Here is a 25,000-nt window from a genome sequence, read left to right as displayed (position 1 = left end):
AAACACCGAAACACCTACGTCAATCTGTTCCTCCCAAAATCTCTGATTTGTGAAAAAATGACAATCTGTAAAAGAATGCTAGTCTGGCACACTGATGATGTCACTAAAGTAGGAATCCAAAGGCTCAGGTTAATGCGTTGGAGACAAGGACTTAGAATCCAACCACAGCAGATGGTGACATTTGAATTCAATTACTGACTCTGGAATTAATTGACTAGTTGATTTGCATGAAAGGACAAATGCACTTTAGGGAAAGAAATCTGCCATCCTTACTTGGTTTAAATGCGATTCAAGTCCTGCAGAAATAAAATTAGCTCTTTAATATCTTCTGAAATGGTCCAGATTCACTTCATTGAAGGTACAATGATTTGGTACAATGATTCACTTAATTGTACCAAATTGAAATGAAGACTAAGAAAAGAAATGAGACTGGACAGACCACCGAGCATCAACGTATGAACAAGGAACAAGAACAGGTCACTGACCCACTCCGAGCCCGCTTTGCCAATCAGTAGGATAGTGGCTGACCTGACTTTATCCTCAATGCTACATTGCTGCATATTCCTGATAATCTTTCATCTCTTTGCTAATCAAGAATCTGTTTACACCTGCCTTAAAAATATTTAAAGAATCTGCATCCACATCCTCTCAAAAGAAATTTCCCCATCTTCGTTTTATTTATAAAATTTTTATTTTTAAAATATGACCCCTTCTTCTAAGTTCTTCCCCAAGAGGAAACATCCTTTTGACATCCACTCAATCAAGTCCCCCCAGGATCTTATAAGTTTCAATGAAGTCACTTCTGACTCTCCTAAATTCCAGAAAATACAGGCCTAACTTGAATAAGAGGCTGGTATCCTGTCACCAAGTCACCCTTTATTTACGCTTGGAAATCCTTGACACTGATCCAGCTCCCTCAGAGCCAGATCTCAGAGTAAACAGAACCCTAACACTCCTGTTCTTACCTGTCAGCCAGAGCTCCTTGACTGAACCAGATTAATAGCCCACCTGGCTGACCTCATTACTAATCACTACATCAACCCCCCTCTGAGTCTGCGGACACAGGCCTGTTCTTATTTTGTAGCTCCTCCTCAGGCGTTTTAGCACCTGGTCAGGTTCCTCTAACTCTGCCTCTGATATGGGCGGTGTGTAACACTCAATAGCTCGTCTCTTGCACCTGGAGTGTCTTGATAGGAATTCATTTTCTTCTTCAGGGGGCAAAGGTGTTGAGGCGGCAACATCCACCTCAGATTCCAAGGTATCTTCAACATTTGACGGAGAAGGAGAATGCACAAGCTCCGAAACAGATGGAAAGGCTGTCAAAGATCCGGGCATAATTTGCTCCCGCACCATTTGCAAGTTTGCAGCTTTCATGTGATCCACATGCTTGTTCGGGACTGTTGCACCTACCCGAACTTTATATGTCTCTGCACCAGACCTCATGTCGATCATGCCTCTTATCCAGCAATGCCATTCCAGTGGTTCCTACACCAAACTTCATCCCTTGAAGTAAACTTAACTAAATCTTGTGTCTTGTATTAGCATTCCTGATGCAATTTCATCCTCCCCGCTCAGGTCCAAGAAGATCCGATTTCACCTTGTATGGGTCTTCTCCACATTAGCAACTCTGTTGGAACTACCCTTGTTGTTGCATGAGGGATGATCCAATAATAGAAAGGAACTGGGGTAGTGCGGTATCTAGTGAAGGTGTAAGCTCTTTCTTTAAGCCTGCCTTCAAAATTTGGACTGCTTTTTCTGCCAGACCATGAGATGATGGATGGTATGGAGCTGTCGTTATATGTCAAATACCATTCGACTTTAGAAAATACTCAAATTCCCTGCTGGTAAACAATGGCCCATTATCTGTGACTGACACTTCCAGGAGTCCGTGTATTGCAAAAGATGCGGACAGTTTTTTCTATCGTTATCCCCATGTTTGATGAATGAATTCTATGCATGCCCAGTGACTGGAAGTGTGTCTGCTCCTGCACTCACTGTTGGCCAACTCAGGCTCCCTGCTCCTGCTTGCTGCCTGCGAGAAGCTCCGGGGCTGCTTCCCCATGTGCTGCTGCCAGGCGTTTCCCTGCGCTCCTCTGGGGCTTGCTGCTCGTGGAGTTCCAGGGCATGAGGGCTCGCTACTCTGGACTTGCTGCCAGCTCCGGTGCTGAAGGGAGAGGAGGAGGGAAAAAAGGGGAGAAAAAGGAAAAAGGAAATGGGCCGAGCAGAGGACCTCCGACAGGAGTGTTCTACTCTGCCACCATCTTGCACAATTGTAAAGAGTTGAAGCCCCAGAACCAATTCCCGTGGCATACCACTTGTGATATCCTGCCAAGTTATAAAAGACCGACTTATTCTTACCCTCTACTTCCTGTTAGGTGACCTGGGCACTGAAAACGACAGCAGCAAACCCAGCCCTGTTGACCCTTCAAAGTCGTCTTTACTAACATTTGGGGAGAGCAGTCCCAATATTGTCAACAGCCTGACAAAGTCAGACTCATGGAATCATGTTGTACCAATGATGTCACAGCCCATCCCTATTCCTCGGAATGTCCTGTCTCACTGACAGAAAAGACCCATTAGAAATAGCATTACAGTGCTGTATAGTCAGGAGGAAGTTGGACTCCAGGTCTCGTGAAGTCTAATTACAGCAGATCAGACATGGGCAAGGAGACCTCCTGCTGATTAATTAGCTGAGAGGAGTAATGCATGGTAACCAGTACTCTTCCACAATGAATACCAATTGGAAGAAGCACTGAGGGTGACAAGGAGGCAGAATGTAGCACCACTTTGACTGACCTGGCCAAGTCCTTAAGGACATAACTGTTAGACTGTGCTTGAAGCAAATGATGAGGGAATCAATAAGGTGGTAACTCCTACTTATCGTCATCCTCACCAAACTACCTGTAGAAGATGTGTCTGCCCATGACAGTCCTTGTGAAGATGAAGTCTCCTCTTCACAATGAGAATACCATCTAGTGCGTCATGTAGCACTACCACCAATGGGTCAGATTTTGTACAGATCTAGAAGCAGAAAACTTAAGGTGTTGTGACCCAGCAACAGCAGCAGTGTTGGACTCAACCACAACCTGCACATGGCCTGACATGTACCCTCCACCACCCCAATCTCTAACATAACCATCAAGCCAGGGGACCAACATTGGATCAATGAAAAATGCAGGAGGGCATGCCAGGAGTAGACTGCCTTAAAACTGTGTGTGTTTATGTGCAGATGCATGTGTGGATGCATTGGGGATGGTGGGGTGAAGAGGGCATTCAATGGTACATCATAATGGGTTTGGCCATAATCTTTGAGACCCCATGAAGTCCAGAGTCAATGTTGAGGACTCACAAAGAAACTCTCTCCTGACTGTGTATGTTATAGGCAGTGCTGCCTGGTTTATTGCTCACCAGCTCCCTGGTTTTGACATTGGGTTTATGTATTGGAATGTGATGTGATAGAAAACGCAACAGGCAGATTCTTCAGAGGCAAAGAAAACTCAGATTTTATTGAAAAACAAGCAAATTGAATATATTTACAGAAAACAAGAAAGTTAATATCAAAACACGTCTATCAGTGACTGAGAACGGTCTCCCAGTTAACTTGACCCCCAGTTAAGCCATGCAGCCAAGACTTGATATGGTAGGTAACTAGATACAGTGGGTGGCTGTTACCTATGCTAACAAGGAAAAGAGAGAGAGAGAGAGATTACCTGCTAACCCAAAGTCCTATTCTGCTTCCCTTCCTTAGGAGTGCCCTACACTGTTAGCCCCGAACTCCACCTTCGCCTTTCTAAGGCTAGCCAAGCTGGGTTGGAGGGTCTCGGTGACCTTAGACTCACCCCTGGAGTGAGACGCGATTTCGATTGGCTCTTGTCCGTAGTATCTTGCCGTAGCTGGGACTCCGCAAAGTGCCCCAAGTGCTGATAACAGTCAGTCAAGTGGAGTCCACTGACGCGGTTAGACCTGACCGGTGAGTACGTTGGGTTTTCTTACCTTTCTTAGTGGTCCTTTTGAGTGGGTTGTTGCCTTGGATGGAAGTGAATATTGCTGGTGTTGCCCCGGTCAGTGCCTTGTGTCTCTGGATGCTTTTGGTCGCCTCCAGACGTCGAGTGGAGGTTCATGGGAGAACAAGGTGCAGAGCTGGATGAACACACCAGGCCAAGCAGCATTATTAGGAGCAGGAGATTCATGTTTAGTTGATGGTGTTCAGTGGTTGCGAGGGCTGCTCTCGGTGTGAAGGGTTTGCAGAGTCCTTGACTCAGAGGGGCCTGCGGGGACTTTTCTCTGGGACAATAAGTCTGACCGATCCCCCTTCACCACCTCACAGTTTTGGCTCAAGGATTCGTTCACGAGCAGGGCCTGCTTCTTGCTTGGACTCTCGAACTTCCTTCACGGATCCCACCTCAGAGCACACATCTGTTTGGAATTGGGGTGTGTTGCTGGTATCGCAGCGCCGACTGCACACCATCCACATTGCTGGGATCAGGAGGCCCGGTTGTACCCAACTGCAACCCCCTCATCTCTCACCAAATCTGGTTTAAGCTACTGAGCCATTGCTTCTCCCGTCGGGGCTGAATGAGCTTCCTGATCAGTGGAGTAGGTGTGAATGGCTTTTCGATTAAGGTGAATGGTTTGGAATGTCCAGTTTTTCCCTTGGATGGATATTTGTTAAGTCTTGAATAGTACTGTAAGTGTTCTTGCATCCAAAGGTGAAACAGGTTTACAAATAAGATAATGGTGTGGAATATTCAGTATTTCTGTGCTTGAGCACTGGTTGGAAATTGAATGGCTTTGTACCTCTCTAGGCTCCAAAAGGTCTGAAGTTGTTTGTTTAAGCTAGGGGATGTTTCCTGCAATCTGGCTTCCATTGTTTAAGCTGGGGGATAAATGAGGGTCTTTCTTTAGTTTCTGCAAGCTAACCTCTGTTCCAGATATGTGCCCCTGGACTTACATATTACCCAGTCTGTCCCAACCAGCCTTTTCCTGGTTCAGTTGCAGCCCATGGTTTCTTGAGTCCAAACATTGTGAATTTTAAACTAATGTAATTTCCACAAACTTCTGTCTTCAGAGGGTTTTAGTCCAGAGTATGTCCATAAACTGATGGGGATTTTTGTTCCACCTTACAGTACCTCTTATTCTGCCAGTGGAACACAACATCCCTAGGAACTACGTGCAAGCATGATGATGGATCTTCCTTGACTACAACGTGAAACAGCTTCCCAACTTAGCTTAGTCCCCAGATTTTAGTGGAGTACTTTGTAGGATTGATAAGACTGAATTTGCCATTTTTTGTTCCTCTGTTAGTTTCATTCATATTTGAGACTTTTTAAGCAGATTGTTAGGCTATTACAGAGGAAAATTACTGTAGGCCAGACCAGGAAAGGATTTCCTCTTCTAAGGAGCATTAGTGAACTAGATGAGTTTTTACAACAATGGTTTCATGGTCACCATTAGACTTTTAATTCTGGATTTTTAGAATTCGATTTCCACCATCTGGCACGGTTGTATTCAAACCCAGGCCCCATAGCATAACCTAGGTCTCCCCATTACTCATCTGGTGACAACAATTAGGAGACCGTATAGATCAGATCAGGATGATTGATGAATGAAACATACTGCAGGTCAAAATAGGTCTGAAAGCTTATGTAAACAACCTAAAAGGCTAGGCAGGAGTACACTGGAATAGGCAAGTCTAAAAATAACAAGGTTGTGGATGAATGTTTTATCAGCAGACAAACGGAGGTAGGGTAAACTTAAACAATTGTTAGAGGTAAAAATAATTGATCTTGGTAACAGCTCAGGTATTGTATAGGACTAGCCACAGAGTGTCAAATATAGAACCAGAATTGTGAACAGTTGAGTTCAACCTCAGTTACCAGGCAGAAGAGTTCATGACAATGGAACAGGAAGTGTTGCCAGAACAGAAGACATTAGCTTTAGTTTTCCCTAAATGTAAAAACAGTTCACTCCTTCCACAGGAGTGAAACAGTTTGACACATTTGCATTACACTAGCCCTGGTTTGGTTTTGTAAATTTAATATACTGTAGAGAAATGGGTCAAAAATAGTTGAACTTTTGTTTGAATTTGAATTAATTGAAATAATTTGTCTAGCTGAACGCAAATGTGCAATACATATTTGAAGTAACTTTGAGATAGTAGGAACTGCAGATGCTGGAGTCAAAGTCAATAGTGTGAGAAACTGGAAAAACACAGCACGTCAGGCAGCAGAAGAGCAGGAAAGCTGATGTTTTGGGTTTACACCCTTTATCAAAACTGATGCTGTCTGACCTGCTGTATTCCTCCAGCTCCACACTGTCTTGACTTTAAATAAGTGTGTTGTATGCTCATTGGCCCTCCTAGAATAATCCTACCTGTAACACTGATACAGTATTCAAGATCTCTTTGGAGCAGATTCTCTACTGAACTCTTCTCAAAAAAAGGTACTTAGCTAATGTCTTTTTGATTTATTAAAAAAATTACTCATTTATTCCCTAGGCCATAACTCAAATTAAGACAAGAACCCTACAGACCCTGTATACAAAAAGAATAAATGCACCAACTTGTTTCTAAAATATGTCATTAAGTTTTCCTACCTATGCATGTGACAACTGCTCCCATAATTCTAATATACACTTTTGGTTCCAGTCAATCAGATAGGATATAAAGGTTGTATTCAACTTAACTTGGACAAACAGTCTGGGTCAATGTTTGAAAGTGGTCAGCCGCAAGGAATATTTTCTGTTGGCACTGAAGAAAATGGCTTCAATCCTCCCAGTGTTTAGCTGGGAGAAACTTTACTCACCTAGTATCAGGTGTTGCATCAGTAGTACGATCATCCAAACAATGGATCATTTAAAACAACAAGCTGCTAGTAAGACAGCACTAGGGGTTGTCAGCATACATGTTGAAGCTGACTGCTTTTGGATACTGTCACTGAGCCTTCAGTATGTTGGAGAAATGAGAGCAGCCCAAGGGCAGACCATTGCGATAATCCAGAAATAACAATACAGAAGTGGAATAGTACAACAGTACTGAAGCCTTGTGCTCCAGAATTTGCCAGTCCCCTAGCCAAACTGTTCTAGTACAGTTATGCTGATTTACCCAACAATGGGGAAAATTGCCCAGGTACGTCTTGTACATAAAAAGCAGGACAAATCCAACCCAAACAATTACCATCCCATCAGTAAAGTGATGGAAGATGTCATCAACAGTGCACTCTGCTCAGCAGTAACTTGCTAACTGACACCCAGTTTGGGTTCTGCCAGGGCCACTCTGTTCCTGACCTTATTACAGCCTTGATTCAAACATGGACAAAAAGAGCTGAATTCCAGAAGTGAGGCGAAAGTGACAGTCCTTGACATCAAGGCTGCATTTGACTTGTGTAGCATCAAGGAGCCCCAGCAAAACTGGAATCAATGGTAATCTAGGGGCAAACTTTCTGCCCTTAGTCATAGCTGGCATGTAGGAAGATGGTTGTCATTATTGGAGATCAGTCACCTCAGCTTCAGGACATCTCTGCAGAGATCCTCAGGATAGTATCCAAGGTCCAACCATCTTCAGCTGCTTCATCAATGACCTTCCCTCTACCATAAGGTCAGAAGTGGGGATGTTCGCCAATCATTGCGTAATGTTCAGCATCATTCGCAACTTGGTACTGAAGCAGTCCATGTTCAAATACAAGAGCTGGACAATATCCAGGCTTAGACTGGCAAGTGGCAAGTAACATTCACATCACACAAGTGCCAGTCTGTGCATTACCAATAAGAGACAACCTAACCACTGTCCCATGACATTCAAATGGTGCTACCATCACTGGTAACCTCCCCAGGATGTTGATAGTGGGAGATTCATTGAGTTTCTGATCAATTGTTATCACCACGTAAACACATTGACCTGTTCTTGTCAGAGGCTTGGAATACTGCAGCAAGTAACTCACCAAAGCCTGTCCACCACCTACAAGGTACAAAGTTAGGAGTGTAGAGGAATACTGCCCACTTTCCTGGATGAGTGCAGCTTAAAACACACACAAGCATCCAATCCCTCCACCAATAGAGCTCAGTACTGTATCAGCAGCGTGTACTATCTGCAAGATGCACTACAGAAATTCAAAGATCCTTAGACAACACCATCCTAAATCACTACCACTTCCATTTACAAGAACAAGGACAGTAGATATGTAGATAAACCACCATCTTCAAGTTTCCCTCCAAGCCACTCACTATCCTGATTCAGAAATACGTTGCCATTCCTTCAGTTGCTGCGTCAAAATCCTGCAATTCTGTCCCTAATGGCATTGTGGGTCAACTAAGATGAAATGCAGCAGCTCACCATCTTCTGAAGGGCAATTAGGGACAGGCAATAAAATACTGGCCAACTAGCAATATCCATATCCCACAAAAACCAACAGGTCATCACATTTCTTACAGGCCATGACAACACAAACTGCTCATTGAAATAATCAGGTTATTTTCATGCAACCAGATTGTCCCTTTCCTGCTTTCTCTTCAGATTAGAGGACAGGAGTTGTACATTAGATCAGTAACTAGAAAACATACTCAATTGCATATTGTTAAAAATCTTAGTGTATCCCTTGATATCTGATGGAAAATTGTCTCACTTTGTTTTGGAAGTTCAAATTGTGGGTGAGTCTTAAATCAGGAGATAAAAATTAATCTTTATTCTGAATTCCAGAGAAAGGGCAAGGGCAGGGGGGGCAAATATTTAGAACACATACAATTACCCTTCATACATACTGCAACCATAACTTACTAGAAATATGCATTTCAACACAGCCCAGGGTTATATTTTGTACTACAATGCAACATCCAAAAATCAACATTTAACAAGTTAAAAAGTCAAGGGCTCATCCTAATTTTTATGCCATTGTAGTATAGCAATAAATGCTGGTCTAGCCAGCAGTCATCCCATAATTTAATAAATAAAAACCCTGTTACTATACAAGAACAATGGTTACAGGACATTTGGCCCTTTGAGACTGCACCACCATTCAACTGAATCATGGTTAAACTGACTAGTCTTAACTCCACTTTCCTGTCTGCATCCCATAACCCTCGATTATTCTTCATAAACTGTCTTTAAACATTTAATGAACTGTTAAATAAGAAATGGGACATTGGGCACAATCTTGGTGATGCCAGCAATCCCAGCAGCCTGCTGGGTATAGAGTGAAAACCTCATGTTACCTCTTTTTGGGAACACACATGACACCTTGGTGCTTCTCAGGCCATGGCAAGATTTCCCCTTTATCAATAACCCTCGGCTAAAGATGTTTTATTCTGAGCTGCCAGCCCTCCAGAGGCCACAGGAGAAGGAGGCAGTTGCTAATGGTCCAACACCCACCAGAGACCTTGGATTGCCAAGCACCAGTAGGTAGTGATGGAATAGGGGTCATTAATAACGGCAGTAGGCTTGAGAGATTCTACAAATAGATTTGAAAACAAGTAGTTTTACAGTTGAGGTGTTGACTGACTGCAAAGCAATGTAGATCCAGCAAGAACAGTACTGTTAGATGAATGGAACTAAGCTTTATGAAAAGGGCAACAAGCTTTGAAGGAGGTCAAGAATACAAAACAAACTTCTTTACCCAAGGAATGATAAGAACGTGGAAATGATGTCTTCCTGCAGTTAACAATTGAAGCAAATAGTATTGATGCATTTAAGAAAGTAAAAAGCTTAACAAGCATGCAAGACAAAGTGGATTTAGATGACAAAAAAAAAAAAAGGCTCAAGTGGAACACTTTCCCTGCCACATATCCTATGCAAGACAAGGCACTGGTCAGAAGAATCGCAAGTTTGAATAGTCAAGTTTAGATGTGATGACTGAGGGTTTAAAACTATTTATGCTAAAATAAAAAAATGCACACCTTGATCTGTAATTCTGACACTAATGGCAATGTAATGTTGCAGATATTTATTGTTTATGCAATAGTTTTTAATCAGTCCTAGAAAACAGGCACATCTTGTACAAGATATTAAAAGTTATCTTCAAAATGTTGAGGATTTAGCATGCAATTGACAAAAAGCAGCCTCTACAAAAGAATTTTAAAACCTTTTCAAATTAAGTTAAGCACAAAGCATACTGGGGCAACGCAAATATGAAGTTATCAATTCATAACAAGCTCGCATTAGTCAACCACAATTTTGGAATGCTTGTTACAAAAGTAGAATGTTAAGAGACTATTGCGCAGAAACTACTCTTTACACGTATTTTGATACATTGAAGAGTCTCCAAATAGTATAACCATTTAATAAATGAAATAATATTTGCAGCTTCCATGGGAAGAATGCTATAGGCATTGTGATAATCACTTACTGCAACACCTCAAATACCTACTGCATGCCTAATTAACTCTTCAAGCACTGTATGCATTAATTTTATACTTATTTGTAACAATGAGCATTTTAGATTTCCTTGTACAAAAATATCCATTTTGGTGTCTATCCTATTCAAATTAAGATAGGATGTTGAATATTAGTTTCCATTTCAAATTTAGCAAATTTAGTAAAAATTTCCAGTGGTGATGATAGTGGATTAATTTGAAGATCAAAAGAAGAAAAGGGACATTAAATAGTGGAAAAAAAGGTTTGTTTCAAAGTTGAGCTGTATGACCAGAAAAGGAATCAAGTAGAGACTTGGGGTGGAAAAAGGAAGAGAAAGGACAAAAGCTCCCTTTGATATAGGACAGAGAATAATTTGAAATTAAATTTTGGAATTATCCACAAAGTAATAGTTCATATGACTATAATTAATTCAAGTAAAGAGATTCCAAAAATCCAGGAATATAGATCCTGGAAATCTCAGAAAATCAGCAAGTCTGGCAGCATCTTCAGAGAAAAAACAATTAACGTTTCAAGTCCAGTGGCCATTCTTCAGAACGAAAGGGTTACCAGATTTGAAACATGAATTCTGCTTTCTCTCCAAAGATGGTGCCACATGTGGGTTTTTCAATTTGTTTTTGATGGGGAGTAATGATTTGTGTTTAATTATAAGTTATACATTAGTTATAGTTTAACAAAAAGAACAGAATGCCATATTTCAAAAAGATGAAAATCTCAAATATTGTTAATCCATTTAAAGAGTGGGAGATTGTAGGCTTACAATAATACATTGTTGCAAAGTGCAGACAAAAAACCCAAGTCAAATATTTGTTTTTATTCCTGGTAGGATGCATTTTAGTCAAAGTGGAAAAGAACAGACTTCATATTTTCAGAAATAATTAAGAATTAGACTTGTTCTGAACAGACACTGTTCAAACAAAACAATACTTTTTACAAGTTAAAGCCAACAAAAATGTAAGATCTGATCAACCAAAGCTATTAGGTCAATTTACTTAAATTAGCACAGGTAAGTTGAATTCTCAAGTGTTCACTAAACTTTGTGAAAGAAACCCAAAATTGCATAAGGTAATATGGAATTTCCTTGTGAAATTTATTGAAAACAGAAGTGAAAAATCTAAACAAAATTTCAAAGTCAAAAATAATAGGATTTATACTAAATCATGCCAAGGCAAAAAAGGTAGCACTCTTCATTTTTAAAGCAATAGGAAAATGTGTGTACCAATAGGACAGATGCAAAAGACCACCCCTACCCTGTAATGAACTGGGATAATCATCCAATTAATTTGTTCCTAACCAAAGCAAAAAGTAATGCTAAGCATCAAATTGGACATTAAAAGCTAACTATTAACTTTGACCATTACGAAGTGGGAAGAAATATTTTTTCTATGTTCTTACTTGCATTGTACTTAGAAGTTAAAGGATTGCTCTATTCTAATCTCCCAGACAACCCTGATCCGCCTTTATTTTCTGGCTCATAGAGGAGGGGACAGGAACAAAAACTATGAAATGTTTGAAGAGTTAATCTTCTTGGAAAACTGCATTCAACATTTTCAGTGCATAAACCCATTACTTTTATATATAGTTTCAAACTTTAATGTAATTTTCCAGTTTCTGGAGTAGTGTTAGAATTCAAGCTTGTGGTATTAATTCATAAAAAGCAAAGTGAGTCAATCACATTCTAACGGAAAAATCCCAATTTTTTGCACAGCCATTCTTCACTAAAATCTTCTGTATTTCTAATTTCAAAGACCTGAAAGAAAAATATATACAATTACTAAATCAAATGGCTCTTATTTCTGATTCAATAAATAAACCAAATTCTTGGCAAAATCTTAATTTGCTATTGCAATGCCTCAAAATATTAAATTATTCAAAGACAATATTCTGCATGTTTACATACAGACTGAAGTTATTTCATTCAAGAAGTAAACTTATTCAAAACAGGGTGCTCTTAAATTTCAAACTTCAACAGTAGACAGTGTCCCAGACTTGGAGAAAGGAGGAATAATGTATAATGGCTTCCACTGTAACACGTTGATGCTAAATGGTCAGCCTCATTAGGTGTGCAAAGCAGTTGGTCTTGAAATACCTACCATAGCCAGAAGTTCCAGGCTCAAATTGCACTCAAATTTAATGACCAACAAAGATGCATTCATAAAGCAGGAACAGAGGTCAAATATCAATATTCAAATCTTTCAAAACTGGAGTCTCCATCACAGTTCATAGCTCCAAACTAGAACAGGTATGTAAAAGCAAAGATAGCTGTATAAGGAGTGTGGATCAGACTGAACACTGAATTATTGGCACCAATCAAGGTGGATTCAGCACCTGCCTCTTTGTCCCACCTATGGTGGGCATCACAGCATTGTGGATCAGAACAACCTTGGAGAACTGAAAGAATTGTGCTCAATTAAGCCATTTAGAAACTTGGTCAAAAGCAGACTGTAGTGATTAGATGACTTTAATGTGTGCTATTTTCCAATCAGATACCTACAGCAGTTTCAATGCCTGTTTTGGTAGTGACAGAAATCTTCAGGAGTCATACTTCTACGTACCAGGAAATGCTTGCGCCTCTGAATTAATCTGCATTGATGTTATTATGGACGTTAGCTCAACAAGCACAGTGGAGTGCCTATTGGCACAATGACTTATGTATACAGATTCTATTTTTTCTTCCATTTTGAATAGCGAAGACAGACAAAATCAGCTGCATTCGTGTTGCAGATCTTGCTCCATAAACTGTGACAAAACTAGCATGGAGCTGAGTATGACAGAAAAGGAATTCATTGTTCATTCTGATCAACTTAATTTCCCAATAAGTAGACTAACTTGTCTAGAACAGAATTGAAATTAACCTTGAGAATGGTGAAGCCAGACATCTTGCCTGAAGACCAACAGTTAATTATTATACTGTGACATTAAAAAGGGCAACTGGTGTGGAGAGGGCCCTTATGATACAACACCTGCATTTGCACCAGGCATCTTGTTAAACCCAATTTTCGGTATGTGAACTTGAATGCGTAAATGTTAGTTTTGCAAATAGTTCAAAGATATTGCAGCTCTAAATACTGAAGCTAAATAACAGCTATCCAATCAAAGCAGGTTTCATCCAGTCATCCTGAACAGGTAAAATCTAGGTGTGCATTTGAAACCCTTCAAGACTGAACACTAATGGACATCTCTTCCGCTTGTTGCGGCAAACATTACTATACTGAGCTTGCTGTCTCATCACAATGCATACCAAGGTAATTGCACTGTATACTCTCCCTACTTTGACACAGTAGCCTTTGAACCTTGATCAATCCACAGACATATCTAAGAGTCATAGGGATATACAGCACAGAAAAAACCCTTCTATCCAACTTGTCCATGCCAACCAGATATCCTATCTAAAATCTACGTCCCATTTGCCAGCATTTGGCCTATAATCGCTCTAAACTCTTCCTATTCATATACCCATCCAGATGCCTTTTAAGTGTCATAATCGTAAAAACCCCCACTACTTCCTCTAGCAGTTCATTCCATACACGTACCACCCTGTGTGAAAAAGTTACCTTTTAGGTCCCTTTTAAAATCTTTTCCCCTCTCACCTTAAACCTATGCCCTCTAGTTTTGGACTTCCTCACCCCAGGGAAAAGACCTTGCCTATTTACCCTATCCATGCCCCTCATGATTTGATAAACTTCTCCAAAGGTCACCCTTCAGCCTCCAACACTCCAGGGAAAATAGCCCGTCTATTCATCTACTCCCTGTAGCTCAAACCTTTCAACCCCGGCAACATCCTTGTAAATCTTTTCTGAACCCTTTCAAGTTTCACAACATCCTTCTTGCAGGAGGCAAACCAAAATTGCACCGTATTCCAAAAGTGGGCAAACCAATATCTTGTACAGCTGCAACATGACCTCCCAACTCCTATATTAAATGCACTGACCAATAAAGGCAAGCATACCAAACACCTTCACTATCCTACCTGCACCTCAAGGTCTCCTTGTTGAGCTACATTTCTCAGGATCTTACCATCGAGTGTACAAGTTCTGCCCTGTTTTGCCTTTCCAAAATGCAGCACCTCACGTTTATCTAAATTAAACTCCATCTGCCACTCCTCAGCCTGTTGGCCCATTGATCAAGATCACATTGTACTGAGGTAACCTTCTTCACTGGCCATTATACCTCCAATTTTGGTGTCATCTGCAAACTTTACTGACCACACCTCTTATATTCACATCCAAATCTTCTATGTAAAAGTGATAAAAAGCAGTGGACCCATCACCAATCTTTGTGGCACACCTGTAGTCACACACCTCCAGTCTGAAAAGCAACCATCTGCCACCACCCTCTTCTTCCTTTGAGCCAGTTCTGTATCTAGCTAGTTGAGGAGTTCTCCTTGTATTGTGTGATCTAACCTTGCTAACCAGTCTACCATAATCAACCTTGTTGAACACCTTACTGAAGTCCATATAAATCACATCCACTGCTCTGCCCTCAACCCTCTTCAAAAAAAAACCCAAAGTTACTAACACATGATTTTCCAAGCACAAAGCCATGTTGACTATCCCTGATCAGTCCTTGCCTTTCCAAATACATCTAAATCCTGACCCTCAGGATTCCTTCCAACAGTTTGCCTGCCAATGTCAGGCTAACCTGTGAGTAGTTCCCTGGCTTTTCCTTACCACCTTAAATCATGGCACAAGGTTAGCCAACCTCCAGTCTTGGATACAAATATTTTAGCAAGGGGTCTGGCACTGTCTTCCCTCACCTCCCATTGAGTTCTAGGGTACACTTGATCAGGTCCCAGGGATTTATCCACCTTTATACACTAAGGCATTCAGCACCTCCTTCTCAGTATTACTGAGATTTTTCCATATGTTGCTATTTATTTTCCCACATTCTTTCTTCCATATCTGTCTCCACAGTAAACCAATTTCCTGTTAAGTTGTAGGAGTCAAAGGTGTGCACAAGTTGCCATTGTGCTTATTAAGTTGACTTTACTTAATAGTAGGATTTTGGAATACTGCAAAGTAAATAACACAAGGCACAAAGAATACAAGAGTTTTGTTTACAAAAGATTGAAATGCTGACTTTGTTGATTAGTTAATAGTATGCAATGCTATTGGGTTGCTTTACAGAACAAAAAAGCTTGACTGATTTGGGATTGTACTCTAATGTTAGTATTGCTCCTGTCCTCATCTTTGTAAACTCAAAGAAACATCAAGCTGAACCCAAATTTCCCCATTTAAAATCACTTTTGGGACATGGACATTGCTGCTGTTTATTACCTGTCTCAAGTTGCCCTTGAGGTGGTGGTGGTGCTGCTGCTGAGGTGCATTCATGAACTGCTGGAGTCCATGTGCCTGTAGGTTGACCCACAATGCCCTCTGGGAGGCAATATTTCTCCAAGTCGGGATTGGGGAGTGTCTTGGAGTGGGACTTGCTGGTGATTGTGTTCCCATGTCTGTGGCTCTCATCCTTCTAGATGGAAGTGAAGATGTATTTGGAAGGTGCTGTCTAAGGATCTTTGGTGAATTTCCACAGCACATCTCGTAGAAAGTACACACTACTGAGTGTCAGTGGTGGAAGGAGTTGATGTGGTGCAAATTCACCAGGCTGCTTTATCTTGGATGGTATTAAGCGCATTGAGTGTTGGTGGAGCTGCACCCATCTAGGCAAGTGGGTAGTATTCCATCACACTCCTGACTTGTGCCTTGCAAATGGTGGAAAGGCTTTGAGGAGTCAGGAAGTGAGTTATTCACTGCAGTATTCCTAGTTTCGGACCAGTTCTTGTGGCCAATGTTTACGTGGCAAGTCCAGTTGAGCTCCTGGTCAGTGGTAACCCCATGGATATTGTTAGCAGGGGATTCAATGATTGTCAATGAACGCCAAGGGTTAGATAGTCTCTTATTGCAGATGGCTGTTGCTTGTCACTGGTGTGGTGTGAATATTACTGCCACTTGTCAGCCTAAGCCTGGATGTTGTCCAGATCTGTTGCATTTTAAAGCGGACTGCTTCACTATCCAAGGAGATACAAATGCTGCTGAACATTGTGCAGTCATTGGCAAGCATCCCCATTCTGACATTATGACACAGGGAAAGTCATTGGTCAAACAGCTGAAGTTTGAGGATCCTAAAATTTAACTCACTCAGAAGGCTGTTCAAACCTGCACAAGGTGCATGCTAGTAATTTTGATACCATTGGATACAAACTTCTGGCCCTCTCAAATGATTGCATATGGTGTCCCATCACTGTCACTCTGCGAATTCTCTTGTTGTGAACCAGCTACAGGCTGCTGCCATACATGCCACAGTGCTGCAGTCTGAAGCCAGGCTTTCTAGGGCTAGGGCTGCTTAAGTTTGCCCAAGGCCATATGCTGTCACAATAGTGGGCACTTGTTTGCACGATGCATCAAGGGTTATAATCAAAGAACTGTACAATTGGCATCCTTTTCAGTTTCAGTATTTCTCAGGGATTTCCAAAGAACAGTAAATGGCACACTGGAGAAAAAGAGCCCAAGTAAGCAACAGTGTGCTTATATACATATACAGCTGTGCAAGGTTGACAGCAGGCATTGCCTTCAACGTAGGCTCCAAAATGGTAGTGCTGGCAGCAAACTCGCACAAATTGAGATCACAATCACTTCCGGCAAACACTCCCCAGGCCAGTGTGGACCCCCTACAACAAAAGTGATGTGTCCATCACAAAACACCATTTTGAAAATGACAATGCACCTGAAGTCCCTAATCAAAAGGCACTACACAACTGAAATTTTCCACCCTTTATTTGCAGGGTTTTCTTGTCATGGGTCTTCAGCACTAGAGGCCAACAGTCAGAAAGCCAGTTACAGTTTTTTTTGTGGAAAGAAATTTCATACTTAAATGCAAACATGGGGATTCTAGAGCTTTAGAAGATTGTATAATGACTACATATGGGAATTCTACAACATGTAGCGTGGCAATTAAAGTGATGCAAACAATTTGCAATCAGTCTCTGTTGTTTCAATAATATCCCAATGAAGGTTTACCTTGCTCACAAGAGGACCATATTGTATTGATGGCCCAAAATCAGCTTCAAGAGTTATTTTAACTTTCATTCAATTGTTCCCTACTACAAACAAAATATTCACAATGTGGAAACCAATAAATAACAGCCAGATTAGAATTCATGGTTCATGAAATAAAAACTGTATACACAGGTTCTGGAAAAAAGCTAATAATCTCACCTTGGTAAATTCCGCCACATCCACCAATCCAATTTTGCTACCAGCATAAATCATCTGCTGTTCAGGCTTACAACCTAAAACAAAATCCACAAAAAGCCATACAAATAACTAATTTTGGAAATCAAATTAAATTGCAGAATTAAATTAGCACTGCATTATCATCTTCATAAATCAAGTGCTCTCAATAAGCTTATTAGGTTGTTAATAAATAGTCAAATTAAGGGAGTGCATAAGTTGCCATGGGGTTTAAAGAGACTTGGGAATAATGTTACACTGCAAAATAAATCAAATAAGTAAAAAGGGACAAGGATATAAACGTTGTTTCCAAAGGAAGACAATGTTTTTGCTCGGTGGTTGGGTGTGCTATGCTATTGGGTTATCTCAGAATAAAGAACTTCATTTGAGATCGTACTGATATTACGATTACTCCTGTCCTTCGTAGACTCAAGGAAACAATAAGCTGAACCTAAAATTTCCCTATGAATCAGTCATTCTGGACTACAAAAATACAAAAAGAAGTTACATAACTGATTTCTATTTTGAAGCCCATTGAAACAAATAAGTTTGCTAACCCAACAGCTGCCCAAGCTGATAACCAATTCAGAACAAATCTGGGATCTGTAACTGGCCAGCTGAGACACTGAAAGAAGGTAAAGATTATACAGTTTAAGAATTAAAAAGTTTAACCTATTCCCAGATGACTTTGCAAATCAGCTCAGGGGCTGTGTCAGTGGTTTGGGCACAAATTTCCACGAAGAGTGTTTCGTTGCAGCAACTAGTCATACAAGAATAAGCAATCAATCAATCTCACTAAAAGGAAACAAGCATTTTCTTTTTGTGGAAGAGGAAGAACACTATTTTATTTAGGAACTGTTGACACATTAATTTCATACTGCTTAGAACGAGTTTGGTAATTAGTATACCATGTTAGTGATAACAGATCACCACAGATGTGTTAGAATGCAGGACACAAGACCAGAATCTCTAGTGCAAGTTTAGATTTTTGCCATACAAGGCTGTAGTAAAAACTGCACATAAAACTAAAGTGCATGTGTTTTGTTCAATTACTTTGCAAGGGTCCTGTGACAGCACTTTCTAAACCCTGAGATCTACCAACTAGAAGAACCAGGGCAGCAGAACACCACAACCTGCAATTCATAACCAAGTCACATTTTTCGAAGTCCGAGGCATGCATCATTCCTTCATCGTTAACTCACAATGCTTTCACCTCCCACCAGCAGTTTGGAATGGGTGACAACTGCTGGCTATACCAGTGATGCTCATATCCTAGGGTAAAATGTAAGCAAGGAATTCGAATAATTGTGAATAATCAATTCGAGAGCAAGCTGTTTGTAGAATGGCAGCAGCCTCCCTGAGGAGAGAGGTGGCAGTAAGTTTGCGACTCTTCCTGATCGGAGACGGCAACAAAACTCCTTCCTGCAGTCAGAGCTGGCAGCAATGGCAAAGCTTTTCCCAGCAATTGGAGGCAGTATGGCACAGCTTCTCCCAGCGATCAGAGGCGGCAGTATCAACAGACTGCGGCTTGATCCAGGTGCTTGCATTGGAGGCTGAGCATCCATACACCTTTATTGAGACTGCACTTTAAGATCTGGACATTTTCCTTTCTTATTGGCTGTGTTTCTTTTATTTCTGTTTTTCATAACCAAGATGGCACTGGAGAATGGCAACTTTGTACACTTTTCACTGTACTCCTGTATTCAAGTACATGACAAAATCTAATTCTAAATATTGGACACTGAGAAGCAAGTTAGTGCAGTACCAGAGTGGCATACATTATGGTTATTGCTTTATGTTCAGTGCCGATAGCACATGATTTTACTTGTGTGTTTGCAGCAGCCTTCATATTTGACCAAATGAGAAATGAAATTCATTAGTCATTTCCAAAGTAAAAGCATCATCATGTTGTGATTAAATTTTGCGAATAATTCTGAATCTGGTTAGTGATAGATTGACCCAACAAAAAAGCAACAAGATAGCAACTTTGGTTTTAGAGTTTTGTGATGTGTGATAACATCAAGACATGCTGATCATTCTTCGGGCTCACTATGCATGTATAAAAGCAGAAAACTGTTTACAGTAAAGGTTTAAATTTTCCAAAGTTTAATTTTGACTGATCCAAAAATATTTTTTTTTAAAAAATGAATCTTCCAAAAATTAAAACAAGCCACCTACAATTGCAGAAAATAAACAAAAAGTATTCAGTTACAATTTGGAGAGAGAACAAACATTGAGACAAAGATCAGACACTGGTAAGGGATATGTTGGTATGAAAACAAGTTAAAAATGAACTTTAGAAATTGATCACTTACCACAAGGACTAAAGAATATAAAGCACAATGGATAGGAGACCCTTCCATCAGTATGCTTATATCTGTAGCTGTAGACCACAAATGTGGTTAGAGTTAAAAAAAACACCAGTTCGAGGGAAAAACATGACTCTTGACATAGTGAACTTGTCCTTTATTGTAAAATGAAGGAAATGACCTTCCATATTTTCTAATTATCTGAAATAATTAGACAAAGGACTTGCATATAGAGCACTATTCATAAAATGAGACATGAGATGTACCCAAAGGAGTAAAAACAAGTTTCTTAGTTGCCATTATTTAAAATAAGCAGTTAACCATACTAATATATTGCAAGAAAACATTTAACAATCAGGTATACTGCCAGCCAGATCCCTGTTGCATCAATCTCATTTCTCACCTGTAGGGCAGTTCTACAAGAAATCTTCCCTAATGTTTTTTGATCAAAAAAAAAAGGACAGAGGGCCAAGGACAGTAATTAGTGGGATTCCTGGTCTGGAGACACAGGAAACCAATGGGAGTGTCAATATTGTACAGCTAACCCAAGACAGGGAGGACCGAGAAAACATTTCATTTCACATCTCCCTTTTTCAAATTCCTTCAACGACAGATGCTCCATTCAATTTAATTAGTTTGTTTTCATACTTTGAAAATAATGAATATTAGTATAAGCTTCCTGAGAAATCAGTCTATATTTAAATGGATGGTTAAAGATTTGTTAGCATAAAATTTTATAAATATGCTCATTACTTTGTGTCGTACCATATTTTGTACAGCAAAAAGAAAAGGTTGATGATTGATTGATGCTGAACTGAATATTTCACATTCAAGGATGGGGATGGAGGGGAGATGGAAACACCACAAAAGTAATTCCTAGTTGGTATTTTGTGATTCCTACTTGAGAGAGGGCATATGACCATCAGGAAACTTAGTGATCAGAGTCAGGTCCAAAGTCACTTCCAAACTTTAAAGGTGGAAGAGACCAACAGTTGTGGTCCTTTCTTGTTCACTTCAACGCAAGCTGGTGAGTACCCAACACAAGCAGAGCTGTTTCACTATTCCCAACTAAAAAAAACTCATCAGCCACTGATTAAGTAAAAAACAAGGAGGCTTATTAAGAACCAATGCATAATTAGATACAAATGATAAGTATTTTGTTCCAATTAGGATTCATAATTGGATCGACAGAGGTTGGCTGTTAGAAGGTCTGCTAGTTACACTGGAAACTAAATTGCATACTAAACTAATCAGAGAATAATCAATTTAGACTGACTAAGATGTGTGTCTAGTAACAAATGGCTACTAAATATTTCCCTCCTTTCAGAGGGAGTCCGCTTCAATTTCTATTCCAACATTTTTCAATCACAAAATCAAAGTCAAAGTCAATTACTGAAGATATTTGCAATTGTTATTTTAATCACAAGTGATCTGGAAAAGTCATACAAGATTTATCAAAATCTAAAAGCAAAAGAAGGATATCTGGGTTGATGTTCAGGGAGCTCATTCTTGAGTTCTTCTGGGGAAATATCCTAAAAGACAGGCAAACAGCACAAGTTATATTTTTTCAATGAATTTGTTGGTCTCCTGTAACCTGCAATTAATTATGACAATTTAAACACATGTAATTATTTCCCTGCCTCCCATTTATATACAGCCCTCATCTTCTCCCAGCTTATGATATTGCTCTCGGAGCCCTGCTAGAAACTTCAAGCACCTAAGTCAGACTCATAAAAGAATCTCAATCCTGTCAAATCAAAATCACCACAGGACCACACATGTTGTGGTGTCAGTAACATCTTATATAGTGGTCAGTTTGTCCACTAGATCATATTAAACATCTTACATTTTAAACTAAGAACCACCTGCCCCTAGTTAATAAGTGACTAACCTCATACTCTTCATCCAGAATCACCATCTGTTGCTCCTGATCAATCTTCACTGTGACAAAAATAAAAAGTAGGTGTTCTTAATTGTTTTTAAAAAAGTCAGTTATTTTGATTATTACAAAATGTTCATTTGTCACAAGTTTAAACCTCCACTTGTTTTAATAAGTTTAGTGCTTCAAGCCTGTTGTTGGAAAGCTTTACCCTAGTAAACATATTAAAAAGCAGTTAGAGACTTGTTGATATTTTTACTCAAGTTAAGATTTATGAATTATACCCATCTTCAGCCCTCCTGAAGCATTTCCAACAAAAAAAAGATATACTTCAACAACTTTTATATAGCGCTTCACAAATGTCAGGAGGCACTTCACAGGAGCACTAGAAAATAAAGTCTTGCACCAAGCCACAGCAGAAGGCATGAGGTCAAAAGACTAAAAAAAAATTATCAAAGGCGTATCTTTAAAAGAGAGACAAAGGACAAGAGGAATTCCAGAGTTTGGGGCTAAGCAACTGAAGGTACAACCACAAATGGTGAAATATGTATAAATTTGGAATGCTTAAGTGGCTGGTTTAGAGAACTTAGAATATCTAATCTTTCAATGGAAGAAATTCTCTAGACCACAAACCACCAAAATTCTTCAAATTCTTTTAGATTTGAGTGTGTCCACTACTGAGTTTGTAACCTCACCTCAAGCCTTTGTATTTTGTTATAGAAATGCCTAGAGCCAATTTTTTTTTTTAAAGGCAGCATCACTGAATTAATTATTCCATCTTTTCTATTTTGTATACTGTAGTGCTTCACTTTCTCCCGCAACTGAGAACCAACTATAGCCTTTCATAGGCATGTCACTGGACTAGCCACAGTAAACTGGGGACCATGAAGGCAAAGATTTTACAAAATTATAGCTTCACAAACAAGATTTAGAATAACAGGAAGGCTGGTATGCCACCAAGTAATTTAGCCTTCTAAAAAATTTGCAATTTGAGACTCTTTCCAATAGCTTGCAAATGAACCCGAGTGTTTTCCATAAAAGGCACGATCAGACAAAGATCCATTTTGTTTTCAGGTAGTTAAAAGCAAGAGAAAAATAAAACTGAAGGTGGTCACTGGACCAAAAACATTAATACTGTTTTCTGTCCACAGATGCTGCCAGACTGCAGAGTCTTTTTCCAGCTATTTCCGATTTTCAGCATCTGCAGTACTTGGAGTTTTTTTGCAAAATAAAATTCCAATTAAATCAAATTCTACATGCTGAAAAACAAAATGGACCATATTTGAACAAAGCAGATGTTAGAATAACAGCACTCACCATAACATAACCACAAGTAATCTAGCAATTTTCAGCAAGCACAATTAAACAAAATTTCAAAAGTTGCTCCGTGAGATATCACTCTCCTGCAAGTGGAGACATAAAAGCTGGCTTCCTCCATTCATGTGTATTGAACAGTGGTAGTTCATATATTAGAACTGTCGATAGACTAAACTTGACAAAGGATTGAATTAACAAATCCTATGTTTTAAAAGTAAATTTATGGCCAAATTACTGCAAAACAACCTCTCTAGCATGGCAAAGCAGGAAGTCTTTATTTCTTCAGCTTTTGACGATTGACAATTTTTGGAAGACATTATTTGTACTTTATCCCATGACTCTTACCTCTCTCCTTAAACGCAATCTTTTCTCTCTACTTCACTTCTTGTACCTGATATGATGTGGAATTTACTAGTCTGCCATTAGCGATCCTTCAAGTGGGTTAGTGAAGGAGCTACACAGTTGTCTTCCTTGTTCACACAAATCCCCTACATCTGGCACTGCGCTTTTCAGTCGTTGTGCTCACTGCAGCTTGCTGTGCAAAATAAACCCGCCCCCCGCCAAGGGGAGGCTTTGTGCAACAGCCGGGTCTCAATAAACGGTGAGCGGCTCAGCTGGCCTTGGGCACACTGTCGTGAGGGTGGGGTTCGTTAGCGCCGACATTTAAACACTGGACCGAACCGTTCGCCATCCTAAAGATGTTTCACTCACTTATCAGGGCGGCATTCGTGGTTTCTTTGCGAAAGCGGAATTTTTTAAGCTTTTCCAGCAGCTGTTCGTCGACACCACACAAACTCACTGGACAGCTCTGAGATTTTTTTTGGGGGGGGGGGGGGGGAAAAGGAGGGAAGGAAAGACAGAGACAACCCATTTGAAACAACACAAAAAAAAGCAAAAAGCTAGACGTTGTTCAAGAAAACAAACCCTCCCCCGGCTAAGCATATATATATATATATATATACACACACACACACACACACGGTGTTTTATAGATGGTGTGGCTGGGTTTTAATGCGGATTTCTCCCTCACCCCGGAAAACAGAAACAACCCTCCCAACCAACTGAAGGAGACAACGGAGGAATGTTTAGGCCGCGCCACCCCCGGGCAGCCGTGTCCCCCGTGATGGAGTCCCCCCCCCCCCCTCTCTCTCTCTCTCTCTCTCTCTCTCTCGCCACCGACACTCGATCAGGTCCGCACACACGCGCGGCCCCCTCACCATTCCTAATGATTCTCTTCCCAACACTTTCCCAAACGCGGCGGCTCCTGCTTTTTTTTTCCCCCTGCGGCTCTTCCCACGCTCGTGATCCGGGCGAGAACCAATCAGCCCCCGCCCTCCCCACTGACATCATCGGAAAGAGCACCGGGATCTGAAGGAGGCGTCTCTCAGTCTCACCCACTCTGCACCCCCCACCCATCCAGAGTCTTCAGATAAAAGCACTGGAGTTGTTGGGACCTGCCAGAAGTAGCCTGTGATTGTCTTCCAGAACAGCTTTAGGATTTCTTCCCCCCCACCCCCCACCCCCCAAGGTGGACCCACACAGTGTATGGTAATTGGAGTACATGGATCGCTTAATCAGAACACAAAGATTGGCCTTCTTCCCTTCCTTTAAAGTCAACCTGTTTTCAGAGATATTATTACACACCTTTGGAGTAGGTGGGGCTTGAACCCTGGCTCACAGAGAGGGACACTCCCACTGCACCACAAAAGCCCTTAGGGTAATTCAACACTTTTTAAGCTTGAATGTAAAATGAAAGAGTGCAGAAAAGACTGGTGAAGAGGTTTGTCAAACGCTCACAATCATTGTGAATGAGTCATCGGAACATTAGCATAGGATATTTTCATTAATATCGCCTTTAAACTCCAATGGGATACAGGTTCAACCTATCTAACGAGTGACGTAACTC

General features: G+C 40.4%; 2 protein-coding genes across 5 annotated transcripts in view; both read right to left on the bottom strand.

Moving 5' to 3' along the window:
• Positions 1 to 25,000, bottom strand: part of LOC109916308 (WD repeat and HMG-box DNA-binding protein 1) — a 242,083-nt gene that overhangs the window by 176,450 nt on the left and 40,633 nt on the right. The gene's annotated exons all lie outside the window — the stretch shown is intronic.
• Positions 11,155 to 24,821, bottom strand: LOC109911215 (glia maturation factor beta). 4 transcript variants are annotated; one of them, XM_048600312.1, is made up of 7 exons: positions 24,739 to 24,821; positions 23,806 to 23,902; positions 21,790 to 21,839; positions 21,381 to 21,430; positions 19,905 to 19,987; positions 17,575 to 17,648; positions 11,155 to 12,110 (listed from the first exon to the last, which is right to left on the bottom strand). In XM_048600312.1, coding segments are annotated over exons 2-7 (330 nt in total). In that variant the 5' UTR covers positions 23,807 to 23,902; positions 24,739 to 24,821; the 3' UTR covers positions 11,155 to 12,038. The 4 variants fall into 4 exon arrangements, with proteins under 4 accessions (XP_048456269.1, XP_048456268.1, XP_048456267.1 ...); XM_048600311.1 differs by lacking the exon at positions 24,739 to 24,821 and adding an exon at positions 24,312 to 24,492; XM_048600310.1 differs by lacking the exons at positions 23,806 to 23,902; positions 24,739 to 24,821 and adding an exon at positions 24,312 to 24,502.

The sequence above is a fragment of the Rhincodon typus genome, chromosome 8 (genome assembly GCF_021869965.1).
Source record: "Rhincodon typus isolate 14 chromosome 8, sRhiTyp1.1, whole genome shotgun sequence".
Classification (NCBI taxonomy): Eukaryota; Metazoa; Chordata; class Chondrichthyes; order Orectolobiformes; family Rhincodontidae; genus Rhincodon; species Rhincodon typus.
This window is presented reverse-complemented; position numbering and strand designations above follow the sequence as displayed.